This window comes from Artemia franciscana, chromosome 16 (assembly GCF_032884065.1).
Source record: "Artemia franciscana chromosome 16, ASM3288406v1, whole genome shotgun sequence".
NCBI classification, from domain to species: Eukaryota; Metazoa; Arthropoda; class Branchiopoda; order Anostraca; family Artemiidae; genus Artemia; species Artemia franciscana.
In genome coordinates this window covers 21253380-21267427 of record NC_088878.1, presented here as the reverse complement: position 1 = coordinate 21267427, position 14048 = coordinate 21253380, and the positions used below count along the sequence as shown (strand labels likewise).

Below are 14048 nucleotides of genomic sequence, written 5' to 3'. Positions count from 1 at the left end.
TCTTTGGTCGGCTTCGCTCACGACAGCTTTGCCAAAGCAATACTCGGACATTTTTTTTGCCATTAATTTCCTTTCGTTGTTATCTACTAATAAAGACTTTACAATTTATGTGTTACAAGAGACTTCTTCTTAAAAAGAAGAAAAAAGTCATTCTTAGTGATAGAAGAGAAATCCCCTTGCAATGAAAATTTAACGCCTGCTACGTGGGCTGTAAAGTTCAGCGGTCTAAGATGTCTTGCTTGCCATTCTTTTGGCTGTAGGTACCATTCAACCAAATTTCAAGTGAATGCTGACAGTTAAGTCTGGCAGTGGGGGGGGGGTAGAGGTCTTTGAAAATCGATCAGCTCTGACCACTTGGTATAAGATTACGTGCCGTATAAGTTTCAAGGACATTTAAGACTGAGGAAGAGAAAGACCCCTCTTAAACTCATCATGTTTATGTCCTATTGGCCCACGGTACTTGCACCATGAATTCCAATCTGATTAATCGAAAAAAATATGTTTGCTTAAAAGTTGGTGATGGTAGTTTGTCTTGGAGGGTCCATGGGCGCATTTTCTGCCTCCAGTGCGTGGTTTTTGCCCCTGTGTGTAGTTTCTCTAGTGAGGGAGGAGGTGTATTTGAACCTCAGGCCATTTTATGCTTGAAATAATACAGATTGGAAAGCATTGCCTGTTTTCGATTAAAATAAGCTACAGCATGTCTACCTTTCCACTTAAAAGCTGGTGATGAGAGGGGTGTTGAAGGGGGCAACTGCCCCGCTTTTATATTCCACTGATATGGATTGAAAATCTTAGCGTGATTTCTTTGAAAAAAAGGCCCAAGATGTCAGCCGTTCTACTAAGAAGTTTGCAAGTTTACAAGGGGCAAGGAGGGAGTGTCAAAGGAAAGGGCTCTAGTTTTGTTCTCCAATCATGCCGCTCGTGAAACATCCAGGATTGTATTAAAAAAAAAGTAGAACATCTCTTTCCTTTAGTCTAAAGATCACTTAAGGGAAGTGCGGGATGGCATTAGAAGGCCTTTTACACATTTTCAATGGAAAGTTCGCTTACTAACATTATTAATTTAAAAAATACGCTTACGGAAAAGGTAGTTTTTCAAGAAAAGTGAATTGCCCCACTAAAAACCTATGACGAGCGGAATAAAGTCCTACCATAATTCAAGCTTAACACGAAGGAAAATTACTGTCAATGAAACCGAAAACCAACGGAAATGAGAATGAATAATTATATGATAACATATACTGCTGTAGATGAAAAAAAAAACTTAAAATCAACAGAAATTAAGGTGAATAATCCAGTCTTGCAATTCGAACATAAATTAGCACAAACAGGAAAAGGGTTACTGTGCCCTCAACTTTGTAAAATTTTTCTGAAGGCATCAGCTTTATTTTCCTTTAATGAAAGCGGATGTATTTTTCGAGCAGTGTGTTTTTTTGCTTGTTCTTTATGGTCATTACATCAAAAACAGCACAACCAAAAAAATAATATCGCAAGGTTAATTAAGGCCTGCAAATAAGAGTGACGTTGTTCACCTTATCTCCCAAAGCCTCTAAACAGTTTGAGTGTCATTTGGGTTGTATCGAAACTGCAATGTATTTTGAAGTAGTTAAGAATGACGGCACTAGACCCTAACGTGCAAACCTGTAGTGCTGATCTCCTTTCCAGGGCCCTTCAGCCAGGAAGTGTATTTGGGGGGGAGGGGTAGCCATTGTGTACTTTCACGCACCCTTCCTACTTACCACTGTATATAAATAATACACAGTAGAATCACGACTCATTAATATTTGGCTACTACAGTCTTGGTGCGTATAAAAGCTCGGCCCATATTCTCGCACGTCCTTGTCCATCATATATTCAGTGTATATTACCCTGGAACACGCATTTTCGCAGAAACTTTCTCAAAATCCCTTTTAAACCAACTCAAGACATTGCAAGCCATTTGTAATTTCTAAAAACATCTAATAATAACATTACACTACTAATTACCGATTTTTATGGCACTTGCTATTTACAAAGTGACATATAGTGATCGCAATTTCTGTCCGTCTGGTTTTGTCCGTCTGTCCGTCCCGGTTTTGCCAGTTTGTGCACTTTCAGATAAGCTAGGACGGGGAAATTTGGTAGGCGTATCAGGGACAAGACCAGATTAAATCAGAAATAGTCGTTTCCCACATTCAACCATCTGAGGGGGGAGTGGGGGGACGGTTAATTCGTAAAAATTAGAACAAATGAGGTATTTTTAACTTACGAACGGGTGATCGGATCTTAGTGAAATTTGATATTTAAAAGGATATCATGTCTCAGAGCTCTTATTTTAAACCCCGACCGAGTCCGGTGACATTGGGGGGAGTTGGAGTGGGAAACCCGCAATCTTGGAAACGCTTAGAGTAGAGGGATCGAGATCAAATTTGGTGGGAAAAATAAGCCAAGTTCTAGATACGTGATTGACATAACCTGAACGCATAACCTGAACGGATGAGTTGGGGGGGGGGGGGGGGGTAATTTGGAAAAATATAAAAAATGAGATATTTTTAACTTCTGAACGAGGGATCTGATCTAAATGAAATTTGATATTTAGAAGTACCTTGTAACTCAGACCTCTTATTTTAAATCCCGACCAGTTCCAGTGTCATTGGGGTGGGGGAGAGTGGAGAGATCAAGATGGAACTTAGTGGGAAGAATAAGTACAAGTCCTAGATACGGGATTGACATAACCGGACCGGATCTGCTCTTTTTGGGGGAGTTGGGGGGGCCTAATTCGGTGATTTAGAAAAATTTGAAAAAATTAGGTATTTTTAACTTACGAACGGGTGATCGGATCTTAAAGAAATTTAAAATTTAGAAGGACCTCGTGTCTCAGAGCTCGTATTTAAAATCCTGACCGGATCCGGTGACATTGGGGGGAGTCAGAGGAGGAAACCGGAAATCCTGGAAAACGCTTGGAGTGGAGAGATCGTGATGATACTATGTGGGAAGGATAAACACAAGTCCTAGATTCGTGACTGACATAATCAGACCGGATTGGCTCTCTTTAGGGGAGTTGGGGGGGGGGGGTAAATTTGGAAAAATGAGGTATTTTTAACTTACGAACGGGTGATCAGATCTTAATGAAACTTGATATTTAGACGGACCTCATTTCTCAGAGCTCTCATTTTAAATCCCAACCGGATCCTTTGACACTGGGGGGAGTTGGAGGGAGAAATATTAGAAAACGCTTAGAGTCTAGAAATCTGGATGAAACTTGGTGGGGAGAATAAGCACATGTCCTAGATATGTTATTGACATAACCGGAATGGATCTGCTCTCTTTTTAGGATTTTGGGGGATATGCTAGTTTGGGCACTTCCAGATAAGCTAATACGATGAAAGTTGGCAGGCGTATCAGGGACCATACTAGATTAAATTAGAGATAGTATAATCCCCGATTCGACCATTTGGGGGGGGGGAGAGCGAGCGAACAAGATAGTTAAGAATAATTTTATTTGCCAATGAAACAATTGATTATTCTTATTAAGTACGGCTTATGGTCTAGGGGTATGATTCTTGCTTAGGGTGCGAGAGATCTCAGGTTCGAATCTCAGACCACCTCATTTTTTACATGAAGAAGATCCGAAACTAGATACGTGACAGTTAATTCGGAAAAATTTGAAAAAAAAACAAGGCATTTTTAACTTAAGAACGGGTTATCGGATCTTAATGAAATTTGATATTTAGAAGGACCTCGTGTCTCAGAGCTCTTATTTCAAATCCCGACCGGTTCCGATGACATTGGTGGGGGGGGAGTTGGAGGGAGAAACAGGAAATCTTGGAAAACGCTTAGAGTAGAGAGATCGTAATGAAACTTGGTGGGAAGAAGCTCATTGCTTTTGGCTCTTCCGACCTCGTCACAAGTGCCATACGAGCTCTTGTTATATGTGTATCGGAATAAATTAATTTAAAATTATATTCTTCAAAAGTTAGTTTTACAAAGGTGAAGCCTAGTTTTACATTCAAGAGAAATCTGACTTGTCTACCCGCGAAAAAGTCTAATGTTGCTTATGTTTTAACGTTCTTCGTAGCACTTGCATCTCGGTCCAGTTTTGTATAATGGTTGGGACAGGAAATGATTCTACTGTATATATCTATCTACTGTGCTGCTTACTTTCCCCAGATTTCTCCAGGTACCCATTAAGAAATGGGTCGTCTCTGACCGAGCTTACAGAGTCTCGCCACTGACCCCCGTCCTAAACCAAATAACCGACCACGCCAGGAATCGAACCCGTGCCTCTTGGACAAAAGATTCACAGGCCACCGCTTGTGAGGTAGTTCCTATTTATCAAAACATCCACAAAAAAAAAAATCAAAATGTTCAAGGACTGGAAAGAGCCAATGGAACTGTTGTTATATTAGTTCCTTGAAACCTTAGTGATTTTTGATTTTTTAAAGTTATAATTATAAAAAGGAAATGTTTTAATTTTCTTCCGTAAAGTGTAAATAAAACAATGGCCTTTAGGTGTTTTGAAGAGTGGTATCCCTACACTTCTTTATAGTAATCTCTGTTGGTTTTATGTTTGACTGTATTAATCATTCTAATTTCTTTTCGTTTTAGGATTCATTTATTCATCTGTAGTAGTGTGTGTTATCTTTATGTATCGTGTTATTATTTGTTTTAATTTTTTGTTTGTTTCGGATTTCATTTATTCATCAATAGTTATTTCTGTTTGTTTTAAGTTTGAATTTTTATGGGAAGTTTTTGCCCAAAAACAATCTTTTAAATTAATTTTTGCCGGGTTTTTCATTGAAATTGTTTTATTGTTTGTCAATATTAGGAATATACGTAAAATTTTTGCTACTAAAGTGTGTTCCCTCAATACTTAGACGTGGATAAATTATAATGCCCATTGGGGGTCAAAGGGCAGATTTTTTTATGTAGACAGGAGAAATAACATTTTAGCTCCCCCCTCCAATCACAAAATTGGAAGTACTTCTGCTCCTTCGCCTCCGTTGTCCTACGCAAGTTGAAAGTTTCAAATCCAACCCTCAAACTATTCCCCAGATGCTGCAAATGTGGTATTCTGATAAATAGGATATATGTAGTGTGATTTGATTTAATTTTACCGTCTCTACTCAAGTTATAGTTCAACATCAAGTTACAACCCCCCATCCCTTAACCCGTTAACACTCTCTAAAAGTTTTGAATTAATACCCGCGGCCGTTCCGCAGATGCTGCAGATACACTAATTTGATAACTTTGCAATACGTAGTGTCTTTTGATTGACCTCAATAATAAAGGCATACACCTGGTTGTTACGTAATACTATAGGAGACACTTTTTCTTGGGGAATTCTTTTTTCAAGATGTCTTCCCCTCAAGACGTTATTACACGCACCTGGGTCTTACGCAATACTATAGTGCGCTTGTTTGTTATGTAATGTTATAGTACACCTGTTTGTTAATCTTGCATGATATGTCAGATCTTAAGGTTGCTAGTCAAGTAGGGAAGCCTACATAATAGGGATTGTTTACGTATGTTAAGGATGACGCAATCTCGCTTGACTTGTTAGAGGTCTGGGCTCGTCAGTCAAGCGGAGAACCCCCAGTTGTAACTTAAGACGGTGCACACGTAGGATGCTACGAACATACACCTATATGACATGTAATAGGAGATTGTTTACCTATGTTAAGGATGACGCAATCTTATATGACTTGTTATAGGTTAGGGCCCGCCAGTCAAGGGGGAATCGTCGTTTATAACTGAGGACGGTGCACACGTGAGTGTTACGTAATGACGGTATGCACGGGGGGGTTACCTTATGCTTAATTTTTTTTTTTTTCAAAGCGTTTTGTTCATCAGGATTTTCGTCCGCTGTCGAAATCGAATGTACGACCACAGATTTCCCCAATTGCCAGACCTTAACCAGAACAAAAGCTATTGATTGCATGTTACCAATCCTATCCACCCGAGAGCGCGCAAGTATCCAACATTATTGTCTATTGCTCTATTAGACGTACCTGCTTGCTACATTGTATTAATTCTTTAAATATTTAATAGTCAAATCAATAAACTTTTTTTTTTTCGAACAATGTACCATAAATGCTGAGAAATTCGTCATAGGTATATCCACAACATCAAAAATATAATACTGCCCGAAAAACATAGTTTCATTCAATAAATCTAGATCCATTGAGAGGAAAAGTTGGTTTATTAGAGGTAAATTCAAGGGCGCACAAGGCATATGACTTAATTCCATATTTTGTTCATTTTTTGTTAGCATTATTTTCTGGCAATTCCCAACCTGACCCTTAATCGTTGACAGACGGCACCCTCTGGCAAGCATTATCACGCTTTCAGCATCTTTAACAGCTCCCACCTTAACTTTAAGCTGTTTTACGGAAGTTATTTATTTACGATAACTTATCGTGTGCTAGATTTCAGCCCCCCTCCCCCCAGAAAAATTCATGTAACACCTCCCACCTTAATTTTAAACTGTTTTAAAGAAGTTATTTATTTATGATAGCTTATGGGGCGTTAGATTTCAATCCCCCTCTGCCGAAAAATTCCTTTAACGTCTCCCACCTTAGCTTTAAGCTATTTTGTGGAAGCTATTTATTTGCGATAGGTTATTGGGTGCTAGATTTCAGTCCCCCTCTTCCAGAAAACAGAGGGGCGTTTTCTGTCAATTTGTGCCATAAAAGATCAATTTTTGCCCAAACAGGATGAAAATATAAGAGAAATCGAGTTTTAACAGTATAAAGCAGTAAAAGAGGAGGCTTTGAGCCATCCTATCTTGACAGAACACCGCAAAAGGGCGTTTACTGCCATTTTGTGTCATAAAAGATCAATTTTTTCCCGAACAGACTAAAAACATCAGAGAAATCAATTTTTCTTAGTATGAAGTTTCACAACGAAAGGTTTTAGGCCATCCTATCTTAACAGAACACCACAGTGGGGCGTTTACTGCCGTTTTGTACCATAAAAGATTAATTTTTGCCCAAACAGAATCGAAATATCATCTAAATCGGTTTTTCATAGTCTAAAGCTTTAAAACAGATTTAAAGCCACCCTATCTTGATGGAACAACGCAGAGGGCCGTTTACTGCCATGAGTGCCGTAAGAGATCGACGACATCATGGCACAATGTACCCGCCTGATGGTACCCTCTGACGTGCATTATTACACATAAGATGTTTTCCAGTAAAAAAAAAACAATATCCTTTTACACTAGAATTGTTCGTTTAAACTTAAAGGAAAATTCCCAATATCGTTTCTTCTGAAGATTCGTGGCAGTTGACTAGCGGGACATAATCCCCCTCTCGATGGCACCCTGTGGGTGCATTATCACAGACAAGACATTTTTCAGGCATTTTCCGGCAAAATATCCATTTATAATGGAATTGTTCGTTTAAACTTAAAGCAAAATTCCGAATAGCGTTTTTCCTGACGACTCATGGCAGTTGACTCCAGTGTGGCACAAAGTACCCACCGGATGGCACCCTCTGGTGTCCACTATCACATCTAAAACATTTACCTCTCCCCCCTCAAAAAAAGCTTATAAACTTAAATTGACTTTTGTATTTATTCGAACTCTGGGAGTTTACCACTTCAGTGTTAGATTGTGATGTTCCTTGACATTTCACGCCCCCTTCTCAGTATTTTCAGTGATCTTGTAAAAATTACCCTTTACTCTTAAAATAAAAAGGACATGGAATTAAAAAAAAAATTGAATAAGCCTTTTTTTTATTTCCACAACATGTAGAAAACCAGAACAATCCTTAGAAATCAATATCAATAAGTAGAAATCAAGTAGTGAAGGGTTATGGATTTGACGACGACCACTGGGGGTATACTATTGGAGCTACTCCGAAATAATTCTCACAAAACATAAAATAATTTTTGTGAAATACGAAAATACTTTGCGCAATCCTAACGCAATCCTAACAATAGGAAAAAATTGTTTTCACAGAACAACAAATACTTGCTATAAAACACAAAAATTCTAACAACATGCCAAATACTTCGTTTAGAATACAAAAAAATCATATATAATACAAAATAATTCCTAAAAAACTAAAAATTATTCTTACGAAATTAAAAAATACTTGGCACAATTCTAAAATAGTTCTAACAGAATGAAAAAAATAGTGAGTGCAGAGTACAAAATACTTGCTACAAAACACAGAAACTCTAACAACATCCTAAATACTTCTTATAGAATACAAAGAAGTTCAAACATGATCCAAATAATTCCTAAAAAACAAAATTAACTCTTACAAAATGTAAAGTTACTTTTCACAATATTAAAAACTACAAAACACAAAAAATCTAAAAACATCCCAAATGGTTATTATAGAATACAAAAAGTTCATACAAAGTCCAAAATAATTGATTCAAAACAGAAAAAACTCTTTAAGATACAAAATAAAAATACTTTGCACAATTCTAAAATAGTTCTGACAGAGTAAATAATAATTGGCATAGAGCACAGAATACCGAATAAAAAACACAGAAATTCTAGCAACACCCCAAACACTTCTTATAGAATACAAAAAGTTCAAACATAATTTAAAATAGATCTAAGAGAAAGAAAAATAGTTGGAACATCTCAAATACTTCTTGTAGAATACAAAAAAAAATCCAATCATAATCCAAAATAATTCCTACAAAACAGAAATAATTCTTACAAAATACAAAAAATACTTTGCACAACTCCAAAATGGTTCTAACATAATGAAAAATAGTTGGTCCAGAGCACAAAATACTTGCTACAAAACACAGAAACTCTAACAACATCCCGAATGCTTCTTATAGAATACAAAAAAGTTCAAACATAATCCAAATAATTCCTACAAAAAATAACTTATAAAACACAAAAATACTTTACACAATTCTAAAATAGTTTCAAAAAAATTTAATATTTCGGGTGTAGAACGCAAAATATTTGCTACAAAACCAAAATTCTAGCAGCATCCCAAATACTTCTTATAGAAGACACAATACAAAATAATTCCTTCAAAACTAAAAATTATTTTTACTAAATACAAAATTACTTTGCACAATTCTAGATAGTTCCAACAGAATGTATTGTATTGTATTAGAATAACGACGCTTCTTGACTACTAAGGTCCCTGCGTAGACCCTGCAGTGCATTCCTGCAGCATGATACGATCTCTGGGTCTCGTATTACCAAGCTAAGGTCAAATCCACTGCGCCACCACAGGACGTTCTAACAGAATGAAAAATAGTTGATGCAGAGCACAAAGTACTTGCTACAAATCACAAAAATTCTAACAACAGCTCAAATAATTCTTCGTATTTTTGTATTCTATAAGAAGTATTTCACCAAATATTTTTAACTAGGTTTGAACTTTTTAGAATTGTACAAATTATTTTGGTATTTTGTAAGAATTATTTCTGTTTTGTAGGAATTATTCTAGATTATGTTTGAGCTTTTTGTATTCTTTAAGAAGTATTTGGGATGTTGTTATAATTTTTGTGTTTCGTAACAAGTATTTTTTGTTCTGTACCAACTATTTTTCATTCTATTTGAGCTATGTTAGAATTTTCTAGATTATCTTTGTATTTCCTAAGAATAATTTTTATGTTTTGTATAAATCATTTTCGAGTATTTTTAAAATTTCTGTATTGTTCTATAGTTTTGCGCAAGACCCAGGTGCGTGTAATAATATATCGAGGGGTTAGAAGCTCTAATACTATACCCCCTGTGGGCGTCGTCAGATCCATAATCCCCTTACTACTGAATTTCTATGTATTGTTCTTGATTCTTAAGTTTTGTTCCGGCTGTCTACAAGTTGTCGAAATAAGGAAAAGTCTGATTCAAGAAAATATTTTGAAATCTATTTCCTTTTCAAGAATAACGGGGATTTTTTTTAATCACGGGAAATAAGGAAAAGGGTGGTGTGAAATGCCAAGAAACATCACAATCTAACACTGAAATGGAAAGTTCCCGCAGTTCAAATAAAAACATTGGTCAATTTAAATTTATTAGCTTATTTTTGTGGGAAAAAGGTTGAAAATGCCCTAGGTGTAATAGTGCACGCCAGAGGGTAACATCGGGTTGGTACATTATACCACGTTGTTGATCTCATATGGCACAAAATGGCAGTGAACACCCCTCTGCGGTGTTATGTCAAGATAGGCTGGCTGTGAAATGCCAAGAAACATCACAATCTAACAATGAAATGGAAAGTTCCCGCAGTTCAAATAAAAATATTGGTCAATTTAAATTTATTAGCTTATTTTTGTGCGAAAAAGGTTGAAAATGCCTTAGGTGTAATAGTGCACGCCAGAGGGTAACATCGGGTTGCTACATTGTACCACGTTGTTGATCTCATATGACACAAAATGGCACTGAGCACCCCTCTGCTGTGTTATGTCAAGATAGGCTGGCTTAAAACTAACTGTTTTAAAGCTTTAGACTATGAAAAATTGATTTCTCTAATAATTTGATCTTGTTTGCGGAGTATTTATTTTTTATGGCACAAAATGGCAGTAAACACCCCTCTACGGTGTTCTGTCAAGATGGTGCTTAAAACGTCCTATTGTAAACGTCCATTTTCTGGGGGAAGGGGAGTGAGATCTAACACCCAATAAGCTATCGTAAAGAAATAACTTCCATAAAACAGCTCAAGGTAAAGTTTGGAGTTGTTAAAGGAATTTTTCCGGCTAGGACTGAGGTCTAACACTCAATAAGCTATCGTAAATAAATATCTTCCATTACACAGTTTAAAGTTAAGGTGGGAGGTGTTACAGGAATTTTTCCAGGGGAAGGGACTGAAATCTATCACCCAATATCTATCATAAATGAACGTAAAGTTAAGTTGGGAGGTATTGTAGGTCTTGTAGGCGTGATAATGGTGCTGTAAGCGTGATAGTGCTTGCCAGAGGGTGCCGTGTGTCAGCCATTGAGTATCAGGCTGGGAATTGCCTGAAAATAATACTAACAAAAATGACTAAAATATGGAATTAAGGCGCGTTTTGTGCCCCCTGAATTTACCTCTAATAAGCCAGCTCCTCCTTTCAATGGATCTAGATTTACTAAATAAAAGTAATGGTTTTCCTGCTGTGTTGTATTTTAGATGTTGTGGATTTACCAATGGTGAATTTTTCAGCATTTATGGTATATTGTTCAAAAGAAATCCAGTTTATTGATTTGACTATCAAATTTTTTAGACGCAATACAATGTAGCCAGCAATTGCGTCTAATACAGCAATAGACAATAACATTGTGGGATACTTGCACGCTCTTGAGTAGAAAGGATGGGTAATACGCAATCAATAGCTTAATTAGTCTCTAAAATGTACAGTGAATTCTCTATTCGGTCAACAGGTTATTTCGTAGAAGGTATTTCCCGAATCATAATAACATCAGTTGCTTCTTGGTCCAGCTGGTTAAGGCTCTGGTCTGGTCACTCGGGTAATCTCTGGTCTTATATTCGATTCCTAAAGCGGACAAAAATCTTGATGAAAAAACGCCTTGAAAGAAAAAAACTTCTTAAAGTAGTGAATAACACCCCACGTATGCGCCGTCCTTGGTTGCAAACGGGGATTCCCCACTTGACTGGCGGGCCAAAGTCACGCGAGATTGAGTCATCCTTAATATAGGTAAACAATCTCCCGTCATGTAACATACAGGTGTACGTTAGTAACAGCCCATGTCAGTGCCGTCTTCAGTTACGACCGGGGATTCCCCCTTGACTGACGGGCCTTGACTTATAAGTCACGCGAGATTGTGTCATCCTTAACTTAGGTAAACGCTCTTTATAATGTAAGCTTCCCCGCTTGACTAGCAGACCTTGAGATTTAACATGTCATGCCAAATTAATTAACGGTTTTACTTTACCATTATATAACAAACAAGCGCACTATAGCATGGCGTAAGACCCAGATGGGCGTATTAACGTCTTGAGGGAAAAATATCTTGGAAAATGAATTTCAGAAGAAAAAGTGTTTTCTGTAGTATTAAGTAACAACCAGGTGCGCGCAATAGATCAATAACACCAGCGTCTTGAAGAAACTGCCAAATACCCAGTAGCTTAAAAGGGTGCCGGCACCGGGATTCGAAGGGATACCTGTGTCATCGGATCCAAAAAAAACACTAATGGCCGTGTTCGTGTCTTACTAGACTGTAGTTACCGCTGCAACCATGATAAAAGTCATGTGTAAACAATTGGCAATTTTCATTGCTTACGGTCCTTGCCCTCGAAGCCGAAGGGGTCATAACATCCTCAGATCCGGTTTTCTTCTATTATTCGAGTATTTTGAACCATTTGGCTGTCGCAATTTTTATTACTTACGGTGCTGGCCCTTGGAGCTGAGGGGGTCATAACATGCTCTAATCCATGTTCCCTGTATCATTCGAGTATTTTGAACAAAATAGCCATCTCAAATGAGACCCTCCCATGGTTTTATGATCACCCTTACACGGGAAGCGGCCGGGGAAAAGTTTTTTTTAGATATTTTCTGGCCCTTTGTTGGGCTCATTTTGGGGCGAGGAACCAGTATTTTTTTTATTTTTCCTTCTCTTCAAGGTCCTCTTAATCCAAGCACTTAAAGATACAAGTTTTGAGTTGATCAGAAATAATTGTTTTTTTTTCTGTTTTTCGGGGGGAGGGTCTGGGTTCTGAATTTTCGCACATTAGGCTCTTCTTGGCCAGACTTGTGGCTGTAAGTTTCAAGTTAATCAGAAAAACAAAGTTTTCCGGCTCTTTTCACTCAATTATGGACGATACAAGGACTCAACCGACCCGTCAAAAAAAAAAGTAACAACAACACATAAATTAAATGAAGAAAGGTGACACAACCCTCTTACAACTGTAAAACATAAAAAATCACTCTTATGCAACCAACTCAGAAATAAAAAAAATGGAACAAGATTTAATAAATCACATAACGCACATAATAGAAAATAAAGAATCATAATAAATATACCTGTATATCCAAACTATTGGAAAGAATAATAAATAAAATTTTCAGTCGCCATCTAGGTTTAATTTAAGCTTAAAAAAGTCAGCCACCAGACGTATGAAGGTGCCAACTGGAAATACATTCTGTACTCTTGAAGATGGCTGAAATTGGGAACATAGAAACACATGGAACCCATATTCTATAACATGATAATTGTGGTATTTTTGCATTTTAAAAATGACCGTCACTCATTTTTTTTTTATATGTAACACCTTTTTCTGACACAAGTCTTTTCAGGGAGAGGTGGGTAGGTACGCCAAGCACCCTCATCATTTATCACTTCCTTGTGTGTATCTTTTATTTCATTTGTAGATTGCTGTGTCAAAATCGTGTCAACGATTGGAGCTTAGCGTGCTGAATTGGAATACCGCATCTAGGAAGTTTTATGAAAGTCTTGGTGGGGTTGACCTGACAGAAAGTGAAGGATGGAATAAATATCGATTTTCCGGAAATGCTCTTCTTGATCTGGCAAAAGAAAGCGCATAAGCCTATATGTTGTAGAGCAGCCAGTAATAATGTGTACAATGAAGCTGTAACAGTTCATTTACAAAAAAGGACGAAAAAATAAAGATATCTATTAACTTGTTATTCATAAGTTTTCCTTTCTTTCAGCATTAGTACTGTCAACTTTTATTCGAGCATCGAATTTGATTCTGAGAGGGATGGGAAATTTGACTTAGGCAGCTTAATTTCGCCTCGCTCATATAAAAATCTTTTTCTGTAGAGGGTGCATATTCAGCTACCTTAGTAGTTGCAATTTTATCATCATATTTGTAATTAATAGCTCCAAAATGCCTGAAATACTGACTGATGGAGATGAACCTAATAACGTCTAACGAAACTCGTTGGGCGTTTCATATGGCCTTATATAATTCGGCTTATAATACTCATGGTTGGTACACTGTAGCCCCCCACAAGTTTAGTGGGTTCACATTACCACGAAATAATGTTTATTTATTTCAGAGTAACTTTCCATGGAAGAATTTTCCGTGATGCGAGATAATTTTTCTATTGAGGCTGAACCAGAATTACATATGTGGGTATACTTGTAAGTACGGAACCGGATTTCCATATGTGGGTACACA

At 37.2% G+C, this 14048-nt stretch overlaps 1 protein-coding gene across 4 annotated transcripts in view; it reads left to right on the top strand.

The window, feature by feature from the left end:
• The window catches only part of LOC136037207 (thialysine N-epsilon-acetyltransferase-like), a 33638-nt gene extending 20087 nt beyond the window's left edge, over window positions 1–13551 (top strand). For all 4 annotated transcript variants that reach the window (XM_065719793.1, XM_065719792.1, XM_065719795.1 and 1 more), the window contains one exon: window positions 13276–13551. In XM_065719793.1, the coding sequence (XP_065575865.1) occupies window positions 13276–13449 (174 nt within the window). In that variant the 3' untranslated portion in view covers window positions 13450–13551. The remainder of the gene's footprint in view (window positions 1–13275) is intronic.
• The last annotated feature ends 497 nt before the right edge of the window (window positions 13552–14048 follow it).